Here is an 11,389-nt window from a genome sequence, read left to right as displayed (position 1 = left end):
ACAAAGATCTCGTTTCCAAAAGATTGCATTCACGAGTTCTATTGTGTGAAAAAAAAAAGGCATCGTCATGTATATCATTGAGAAGATTACAAAGATCTCGTTTCCAAAAGATTGCATTCACGAGTTCTATTGTGTGAAAAAAAAAGGCATCTTCTAGGCTATCTCGTGGTCCAAGCTCATCCCTTGCAGCCCCACCTCTATCTTGTGCACCCTCATCTTCGCAATCTCGTGATGGTGGCTCTCGTGGTCGTGGCAAGTACATCAAAAATGTGTTTCGTTCAATCTTCTCTATGTGCAAGTACAATACCATGGAAGTAAATGAGCTTAGAAGAGAAGTAAAAGAAATCAAATGGCATTTAGAGCTTCCCACTTCCACTCATCAAGAAATGCCTGATTTTGGAGATATGTTTGCTGAGTGGAAGGCAGCAGATCGAGAAGAAGAAGAAGAGGTTCCTCCTCTGACTCCCTGCTCTCGTCGTACTCGCTCTTCTTATGGTGAGATAGAAGAATAAAGTGAACAAGAGGGCGAGTATCAAGAAGATGATGATGACGACGACGATGAGGATGAGGACGAACATGATGATGAGTAGATGTTGATCTTCATAGTCTTTTCTTTTCTCCCTTTTTGGTGCTTGATGCCAAAGGGAAAGTGAAAACTTATCTTTCCTGTACTCATTTTGTAATAACTCTTTCTATCTTTTATGTGTGGTGGTGGACATGAATTTGTATGATTGTGCTATGCTTAAACTACTAATTCTTGTTGGTACTAAGTTTTATTATGCTAGTGTGAGATCATATGTTCTTGTGCTGTGATACGTTTTTTAGTTTAGGATCTGTCAAGTGTGAAGAGTCCGAAAAAATGTCCAGAGAATCCGCATGTTTGCGGAGGGTCCACACTTGGACATAAATCTAGGTTATTCTTGTGCTTATCATGTCATGCGCCTCATGTTTATTCATTATCTTATACACATATTGTTGTTTCACTCCACAGATGCTATGATATAGGGCGAGTCTCTACACTACCATAAAATTGTGCAATTGGCATTTAAGGCCAGTTTTTTTGAAGTTCATTTAAATGCAAATTTTTAGAGGGGGGGGGGCTCTCTATATCATAAGGATTTAAAAGCTTTAATTATATACATCTTTTGTAAGCTTTAACTGGGTTGTTATTAATCACCAAAAGGGGAAGATTGAACGTGCATCTAGGCCTCTAAGTGAGTTTTGGTGATAATGACAAAACAATTAAAGAACTAATGAGTTTTATAAAGTATGGACATATGTAACTCGGTCAAGTAAGAATTTGATGCATGGTGATCCCTCAAAAAGGAAAAATGAAAGCGGCACATGGATCTTATAGTTTTAAATTCATTTATCTTTTATAATTGAGTTTAGAATGCCGTACTATTAAGGGGAATATGAAATTTACTTATTTGCGTAGAAACAAGTGCTCAAAAGATCTAATAAACATGTGAGAGACACATCAAACACAACACTTGCACCTATGTTAGCCCTAATCTTTTTAAAATGTGCAAATGCGGACTGTCCGTATTTTTACGGATAGTCTGTACTTTAGCAGAGTTTAGGTTAACTAAGGGTGTGCGTAAGGTCCGCACCTTTGCGAAGTGTCCGCACTTTTGCAGAGTGTCCGCATTGTCACAGGTGTAACGGCTAGTTTTTTAGTATGAAGTATTTATACCCCACACCCTCTCTCTCCAACAGTAACTAGCTCATTCATTTTGACCTAACTTGAGACAAGCAACTCAAGAGCATTCAAAGCTCCCCTCTCGACTCCCCTTTGTGATTCTAGGTGAAATCTTGTGTAGGATTGAGTGAGAGAAAGAAGAAGTGCTAGTAAGATTCAAATCCATCCTTTGAGCACTATTTTTCTTCGTCAAGCCGGTGATTTCGCCTGTTGAGATCTCAATCTTGTGGTGAGCCCCGGGAAGTTTGTATCACCCCTGCAAATTTGAGTAAGCAAACCTAGTTCGATCTTTGTGGTCGTTTAGGTGAGGAAATGGCTGAAAGATACCTGACTCTTTGTGAGCACCTCAACGGAGACATAGGCACTTCTTTGTGGAGTAGCCGAATTTTGGTGAACAAATCCTTATGTCTCATTTGTCAATGTTTTGTGATTTGTTGCATATTCTTGTTTCTGTTGATTTTTAGGGTTTTGATCCGATCTATCTCTTTGTAAGGTTTGAGCTGCAGGTACTTAGAGAAATAGGTTGGAACACATCCTTTGTTGCTTGGTAATTCGTGGATTTGATCCATGTTGCTGTTGCATAGGCAATAATTTGAATTCTCCTAGAAATATCCAGAGTACCCGCAGATTTCTGCGGAACCTTCGTATATTTGCGAAGGTTCTGAAAAAATCTATGGAGAGTCTGTATTTTGCTGATTCGTTGAGTTTAGTTTGTAAAAATTTTATGTTCCACCTATTCACCCTCTTTAGGCGATATCAGATCTTTCTCAACCACACTGGAGCTGCTGCTCGACTTCCCCTTGCTAATTCCATCGCCAAAAAGGTTTCCTCTTTTACTCCATTTTGCTAAAAAACCTTGTTTTCTGCAAGTCTTATCTCAGTACTTGCTACTCCATTTTGCAGTAGAAAATATTGAAGTAGCATGTTATTTAATCTCTAAGCTCTTAATTTTTTTAAAACAATCATGCTTGCTTCGTTCGATGGTGTTTGGATTCATCGATGACTTCGTATCTAGAAATGTTGGAAGAAATTGTTTAAGATGATCTCTAAAAAGTGTTTGAGATGAGCGTTATTTTTCTATATACTTTAAGTGTTAGTTGGAAACAATTTCTTAATGTATTATATATTATCTTTACAATTTATATATTAATTTTTTTTATATTTCAATTCAATGAGGGCTAGTTTTTAGTTTCAGCCTAGCCCATTAAAATCTCAAGACTGGCCCAGTTGACAAGAGAATGCATTTGTCATTTTCTTTTGGATCGCTTATGCAGCTATGCTTTTGCAGTGGTAGAGAGCAACTAGAATTGGTCTATTAGAGCTGGATTGCTTATGCAGTTATGCTTTTGCTGTCATGTTGCTTTTGCCATTTTCTTTTGGATGTGTTCTAGAGACTGAATGTGTATGGTATGGCAATGTCCACTGTCCAGCCATACTGCTTATGGATGTGTATGGTATGGCAATTGGCAGTGTCCACTGTCCAGCCATGTTGCTTTTGCCATTTGCTTTCCGATGTGTTCATGAGACTGAAATCCGGATTGCTAGTCTGCTAAGCTTATGAGCTATTTTATTTTCATGTAATTTATATTATACTGGTGCACTTCTGGTTAGTGCTTACTTTGTTACTTGTTATAAGCTTATAAGTTGTTAGTCAGTACTCCTGAAATAATGTACATGTTCGCTTGTTCTGTTCATCTGTTGTTCAGACAGTCAGCTGGATGACTGGATTTGACTTGCTTTCCTGCCTTCCTGGCTTGCTGGGCGCCTGGTATGAATGGCAGCAGCCAGCAGGGTGTTTAGGTCGGTGTATGGCCATGGCGGTATGGGGGTGATAACTGGTAAGCATTGTAGAATAAGCAGCAGGCAGCACACAGGTGAAGTTACATAGGGCTGAAACAGGTAAACATGTTACATATTTAGCAGTGTATCAAACAGGATCAGGCAAACTTGTTAGCACCACTGCATGACAGAATCTAAGAGTTAAGACACAGAGTTACGTAGGAGACAGCCGTGCATAGCCTTCAGGGTCTAGCAGATTTAGCTCGCGAGGCAAACCTAGTCAGCTCTGGTTAACCACGAGTCCGAGCCAAACCCGTTTTATAACTCAGTGAAGTAATTGAATCGAAACTGGCTCAATTCTATTTAAAATCTTATTCGGCAGAGTTTCAGCTTTACATATTGGATCTGAAGTTTATAGAATAAAAGTAATTTAAATATCTATTTTTAATTTAATAAAAATAAGATAGTTAAATCAAAGACCCTTAATCTATTCGGAACTCTGAGTAAAAATAATCAATTCTTTAAAAAAAAACTAGACCTCTATAAAAAAAACCATAAAACTGAGGGGTGCGCGCAGCTGCCGAAAGTCAGCGTACTCACTTACAGCGCGAATCTAGAAACGGAATAAACGGCCAGTATTTTCCCGATCCACGTGTCAGGTCTAGCCAATAGGCTTGCACCACGTCGCCCCAGCCACGTCGCAAACCGGCTGGCAGTTATGAGAGGGAACCTTGCTTAACACCCCCCCCCCCCCCCAAAATCCTGCCTGCCTCTTCTCCGACCCGCCGCGCCGCGCCTCCCCCACACCCGTCTCCGGCGAGATCACCCGCGGCGGCACGCGGAGATGGTAAGAGTCTGAACCCTGCCTCCCTCCGCCACGAATCTTGTAGGGCGGTCTAGGCTTGGCTCATCCTGACCCCTTCCCACGGGGCTTTCAGGATTTGCGCAGAATTTTATGCCTTTCCCCCCTTGTGGTCTATTGTTTGTGTACATATGCATATGCTCGATCCATTGTTGTTCGATTTGGTCGGGTGGAAGCCTGTTTTGATCGATTCGTCCGGGATTTTGTGTTTTGACTTGGGGATTTTTGGACTGCGTTTTGGCGGATCCCTGTTTGCTTCGACTGCGAGTGTGGATACGGTATTCAGTGTTTTCGTGTCTCACTGTAGGCTTTGCTGGGATTGGGGGGATTATCAATCCTATAGGGAAGACGATCCGGGAGGGGTTTGGGTTGATCCTCTTCCAATCCACTTTGGGAATTGATCTTTGTCAGTGCTAATCCCTTGTTTTGCTTGGGGGAGATCTCAAAATGAAAGTGTTTGTGCAATGACACGGGTGTTTTCACTGCGATTTCGATTTCTTTTTTTTTCAAAAGGACTGCGATTTCGATTTCCACACACGGTGTGACAGTGTGATTCTGACACAAGGCAGCATGGTGAGATTTCTTTGCCTGAGGATTTTATTTTTCTTTTCCTGGCGGTTTGGACTGGATTTGGCTGAGATTTCGCCCTCCCTGGCCTCTTCCAAATGCACTTTCAGGCCGGACCAGGAATGTATACTTGGCCAGGAATTTCACTGTGGATTAGGCCAGGTTCCTGGTCGATCCTGGATCCATCTAAACAAGCCCTTATATCGATCCGATCAACTGAATCGTACATTGATTGATACTAGGTTAGCTTTGGATTAATTCTTGATGCAGAGATAGGTTTGAGAAACCTAAATTGGTGGAGGATATGTAGATGATTGGGAATTTTCGCTAGACTATTTTCACTGTTGTATTATACATTTCTGCCCCGAAAGGTGTCCTTTGATTTTTTGATATTGATATGGATGTTGCCTCATGGATTAAGCAATGCAGAAGATAATTTGTGATTTCTAACTTCGATGTCTGAAATTCGGATTTAGTTCCTCTTACACTGGAGATGATGATGCTAGCTGATTCTGACCTGGGAACTCTGTAAAAAATGAACATGATAAGATTTTAGAATTGTTTTCACAGAAGAATAGTAGTGAATTGCATTATGCAATTGGGCATATACTGAATTAAAAATATGAAGAGTTTACTTATATAGACAATTAAACTCAAGTAATAGGCAATAATATGGACGGCGTGTATGCACTGTGGTATTTTAATTGTAGATTTGCAGTTCTATGATCAGTAGTATGTCCAGCTCTTTCCTGAGTAGGCTGTTTTCGTGTTTGGTAGTAATCTTTGCCAACTTTAGAGGGGATTTAAACGTAAGCTTTGTTTCGGCAATCTTTGTTTGTCGTCTTAATTGGGTGAAGCGTGGCTGGTGATGTTTCAGACCTTTTGTTTTCAAATGCTTACCACTGTCTGCATTTCTGATGTTGTGTCACAGTGATCTAAGCTGATGCAAATCAGTATCTTCCTTAGTGTTTGTTATTGTCTGTGCTTGGAATTGTAGCCTCTGTTTCTGGTTATTGAAACACCATCATTTGATTTAGGTTGTTTTGTGAATATGAAACATTTGTAGGTATTCGACAGGTGAACTGAGCTATTGAGCAGTCCGGGTTAGAGGGAATTAGTAAACTTTATTTTTATTTGTTTTTAAGTCATTTTCTTTTCTCGTGTCTGGTACCAGATTCACATAATTGATATGATTATCAATCCTGAAAGGGAGTAAGAAACATATTTTACACAATTCAGTTGTGTTCATTTCCTCGTAACTGATTAATCTTGAGTGGATCAGAGTGTCTATTCTTTTAGTTTTCTAGTAAACAAGTTTTAGTCTTTTCTATTGTGATATCAAAGAATAAAAAAGATTTCCTGTTCATAAGATATGGATGCACTTATGTTATCTTTGCCCACTTAGAAAATTGTTATCTTTGATTCTGTATACTAAATTAATTTCATTTGCATTCAACCAGACGACTTCAAGGCGTCTTGCTGACAGGAAGAGCGCCAAGTTCCAGAAGAACATCACGAAGAGGGGTTATGTGCCTGAGACTACTGTTAAGAAGGGAAATGACTACCCTGTTGGACCTTTGGTGCTTGGATTCTTCATTTTTGTGGTCATTGGATCATGTAAGCTTTGCCCCTAACCTTTGCTAATATCACTTCTGTTTGATACTTTTATGCATTCCTTGTATGGTCTACTTGTGTTTTTTTAGAGTGACAAATACATCATAATATATACCCTTCAGCTTCTTAGAACCATTTGACCAACTCCCTTACTGTTGAGAATTAGTATTTGCATTCCTGAACTATGGGCATGTTTGGTTCCAACCTAAGTTTGCCACGCCTAAGTTAGTCACGCTATAGATTTTTAGGCAACTGTTTGGTTGACTGCCCTAACCCACATGCCATACACTCAGTTTTTTGGCTAACTTTGCCACACTTTCTTAGCCCTTTGGCCCACACGTCATACACTCAATTTTTTGACTAACTTTTCCACATGTGGCTAAGCATTTGTTAGTCACACTTTTTTGTGACAAGCCACATTTGGCTAATCTTAGGCATGGCCAACTTAGACGCGAACCAAACAGGCCCTACATGTTGTTTCCACCTTTTTAGTGATTGTCTTCTCCACTATACATGCCAGCCCTTTGTGATTTCTTGAACCAGACATCTTGTCACTGTTATTATGTGCTCCTCCAATATTTAGTAGCCTATAAATAGAGGGCTTATAAAATGTGCTCAAAATTTGGTTGGACAAGACATACCTTTGACCAGCAGTGATAGCAGTTGTTGGATACCCATGTTGATTTTCTTAGCATTATTCGCTGCATATTTTGATGGGTTGTCTAATTTTCCAAACTTGTATTACTTGTGGACCCTGTATTACCCAAGCTAGGAAACTGTGACCAGGTTTGAAGGCTGTTTTATTATCATTAAGGATATCATCATTCTCACTAGACGTAACTGTTCATTTGACTGTGTCTCGTAACAGTCAACTTAGCAAGCTTATATCCTGGATTATGCAAATTTACTTGTCTAATGTATTAAACATCACCATTCTATGCATATTAAACATCACCATTCTATGCAAGTTTTCTGTTTATCTGTTACATTTGTGTTTCAGTCAATCATCCAACTTGCATGTATCTGCTTTGAAAAGAAAGTCAAGAACATGTCGTTTCTTTACTAAGTCTAGGAGAAGGTCATGATGTAAGCACAATAAATCTGACAGCATGTTCTTCTGGTTCTTTGCAGCCTTGTTTCAGATAATCAGGACGGCGACTAGCGGCGGTATGGCTTAAACGGAGCCAGAATTAGAAATTTATCGAAGTGTTTGGGAACTGGGAGGCAGTACATCTGTTCTGTAGCAAACTTGTTCCGGGATGATGCCATGTGTTTGAATCTTGCTTTTATTTCTTGTTGTTGGAGTATCAAGAGTTAAAAGACTAAACTAGGTGTCTCGAATCATGCACAGGTTGAAAGTTTAAAGATACAATAGAACCTTAATATCGAGAATAGTTACTATAATTCCTCAGTTGGGTGATTTCTTGCATCAGTAGTCCATTTCTTATGCGACCTCGGTGCTTGTTTGGATGTTCCTGTCTGACTGCATGGCTAGGCATAGATATATGGCTGGGCTCAGCTCGGCTCGTTACCTAACTAGCTAAAACTTGAGCTCAGCTCCGTAGGATTTGGTAGTTAACTGGCTTGGCTCGCCTCGGCTCTTTAGCCTAACGAGCTAAGATTTAGGTTTGGCTCGGCTCGTTTAGCCTCGAGAACTTACCCAACAAAACACTCTGAGACACAGGCCATGGTATTTCAGGTGCAAAGAGTGGGGTGGCGTTGAGCCATGCTAGCAAAATCACTACTTCACGAGCGGGTGCCGCTGACGTTCTTTCATGAGAGCGAGTCACCACCAAACACTTTGCTTGGTGAGATTAGGAGAGTGACGTTGTTAACCTGATCTTAGGGTCCTCATTGTCTCTTAGGCTCACGAGCTAGCTCAGCTTGACTCGTTAAGTAAAAGTGCTAAAACCCTATGCTCGTCGGGAAAGAAGAGCTGATGGATTAAGTTTCAAGTGAGATGATTGACGGTCTAATGTCTGAATCACCAGCTAAGTAAGACAAGGTGACATACTTTCTCAGGAAATCACATAGATTCCTGGATCAGTGCCACAATGTTCTCGGTTGACTCGATGGTGAACAGGTCACTTGCAACACATCTTTTGGGTATGGACGTTAGCTGTTCAGCTGGGTACCCTTGCAACACATCTGAGGATGCAGAATCTCCCAACTCAGCTCCCATTCATATCTCAGAGATTAAGTAAAAATATCTCAGATTTATGTTGCTGCCACTGCCACAGGAGCACGTATGGACCGCTCAACAGTGTTCTTCCAGAGAAGCAGTGGTCCGCCCAGCCCTACCAAGGGATATTATTGGGTCCAATTGCAATCAGAAAGGGATTGCTGGCCCCGTGAGGTTTGCTTGAAAATATCCCGGATTTGCCTCGACGATAACTTATCGTCGAGTGGTGTACGCACGACAAAATTATAAAATGCGCTCACAGATATCACAACGGGTAGGCGACCAAATGCTTAACAACTACCGCCTCTGTTTTTCTTTCTTTTCTTCCCATCCGAAGCTGTCGATGCTAAGAGTCCTATGTATTTCGATATTGGTGTCCACAGTTAGTCAAATGCTGGTCTCTGCTGTTGTAGTTTCCAACATATCACTTATCCTAGTAAAACCTGTGTTACACAATTTTCAAACACCGGTACATCAAAACTACTCCTAGCTAGGAATGGATACGGATCCATCTTAATCTATTCTAGTTCAATTTAATTAACTAACTAGTTAATTTGATTGATAAAATTAACTAGTTAAGAGCTTCACCTTCCAACTCTACGTTAGATTTTGAGTTTGTAAACTAAAATCAAGTGCTTTAAGTCTCTATTTTTAGTATAAAATAGAAATAAGTTTGTTCAACTAAATACTTTTAGTGTATCTACAGTTTCAGCTCTACAAATTTTTGAAGCTAAAAATACCCGACTCTAAAAATTCTTATACTACTACAGAAAAAATCATGTATACCTATTTCTTACATAAACGATAGAAGGGGTATGTTTACTCCCCTGTAGCCCTATTAAGCTCTCTGTTTTTTATAAGAGAAGAAGGAAGAAGAAAAAGATGGGGTAAAAGATGAGGAAGAAAATCAATCCCTCTTATGACTTTATTACGTCCGCCACGGGGTATTTTTCTTGAACAGGTAAATACGGCACGTGTTCTTACAATCAGACACATGCTGTAACACAACCATCAATGATTGATCCACACGTGCCCAGCAACGAAGATTTATGGGATCCCAAGATCTATTGAGGTGATCGGTAGGATTGGACTCTGCATCATGAGAAAAACCAGCCATGGCTTGGACTCATCTGCACAGATGTCAAGATCTATCATTGTCTTATTCGTTAAATATGATACTTAACCATGACTACTTTTTAAAATAAACCAAAAACAAACCATACACAGAAAGAGTCCAAAGCGCAGTCGCCATCGGCACCAAAATCCACGAAAGCAAACAGCAAGCAAACTCGGTTCGACGAAAAACCATGCCCAGAAATTGCGTGGGCATGGTGCATACCTTCTGATTGATACTATAAGCGAGAAACGGACACATCTCACGACAGAAAATGAACCCATAGATTTTCGTCATAGGCGACGCTATGGCCCGGCGACTCTGAGCTGCTGCTCAGGCTCCACGGTGACCCGCCATGGAAAAATCGAAGTTGGGCAAGGCTATTTGGTAGATTCAACTCGGACAAGATCGAAGTTGGGCTAGCCTGTCGAAATTTTGCCCCCAGGATATCCTACTTTTCTAGCTCCGTCACTGTATTTGATTACACCATTCTTAAGGAATCTGTGTTGGGTGGCAGTGAATCATTTCTAGTTAATAATCTTATTGACTAAAATCTTAGTATTCTTATCGGTCATAAATATATGTTGTTTTAGAAAACATTTAGTCAAAATTTTAAAGTTTGACTAGCAATAGTTTTATTGGGTAGTGCTATTTATCTGTCGACAGATTTATGTGATGAAATTATCAAATTCCTCACCTCAGGATTGACAAAGAGATTCGTGCTGGACTCCATAAGCTCCATGAACTTCGGTAAGCTTCATTAACTCTGACGAAATTAGGGTTAAGGGTTTGGATTTTGAGGGAGGGGATTTAGGGTCTCCGGGGGCGACTATTAGTCCAACGGTGGCTGCGAGCGGTGGGTGGGGTGGTGAGGTGGCGGGAGCGCCACCCGCGACGGGTGGTGAAGGACCGGTGGTGGGCCAGTGCTTGTGGCAGGGGCATCGAGGATGTAGTGGTTAGCGGCGGGCGACGATGGAGGATGGTAGCTCCGGCAACAGGGGCACTGTCGGAATTGGGCAGGGAGGGTGTGATGGTGGGGGAGCACGGGGAGGAGGGGCGTTGGGATGAGACATCGGCGTAGGAGGGGCGGGCCGCGCCGACATCGAAGACGACGATAGCAAGGCGGAGGGCGGTGGCACGTGGGTGGGTGCAACGCGTGCGTGAAGTCAGGGGCAAGTCGGGTGGGCGTTCGGCTAAGGAGGAGGACACGGTATAAACGATAAGGCAAGACACATCTGATCTGTTATATTTTGATTTAATAGTCACAAATTCGATAGATTTGGGATGTAATTTTCTATTGATAGATAACTAGATAGGCCCTTTAAATATTTAGTTTAAAAATCTTAAAAATATGTGTAAATTTATTTTAAAAAATAATTTTATAATATCACACATTTAATGTGTTATTAAAACGATATGTATTTACGACGGGTGGAGTACTTTGTTTGGCTTCGTAGCCGGCGAACAAGTCAACACCACCGCACATAAATCTAATCCTCTCTGGCAAACAATCATACTCCCCTCCCTGGACCACGTGGGATGCACACCTCGCCAGCTAAGCTACCAACA

At 41.0% G+C, this 11,389-nt stretch overlaps 1 protein-coding gene across 1 annotated transcript; it reads left to right on the top strand.

Annotated features, from left to right (window-relative positions):
• The first annotated feature begins 4,238 nt into the window (after positions 1-4,238).
• Positions 4,239-7,928, top strand: LOC133905156 (uncharacterized). Its single transcript, XM_062346879.1, has 3 exons — positions 4,239-4,328; positions 6,371-6,527; positions 7,656-7,928. The coding sequence occupies exons 1-3, from the start codon at positions 4,326-4,328 to the stop codon at positions 7,700-7,702; spliced, it is 207 nt and encodes a 68-aa protein (XP_062202863.1). The 5' UTR covers positions 4,239-4,325; the 3' UTR covers positions 7,703-7,928.
• The last annotated feature ends 3,461 nt before the right edge of the window (positions 7,929-11,389 follow it).

This window comes from Phragmites australis, chromosome 22 (assembly GCF_958298935.1).
Source record: "Phragmites australis chromosome 22, lpPhrAust1.1, whole genome shotgun sequence".
NCBI classification, from domain to species: domain Eukaryota; kingdom Viridiplantae; phylum Streptophyta; class Magnoliopsida; order Poales; family Poaceae; genus Phragmites; species Phragmites australis.
This window is presented reverse-complemented; position numbering and strand designations above follow the sequence as displayed.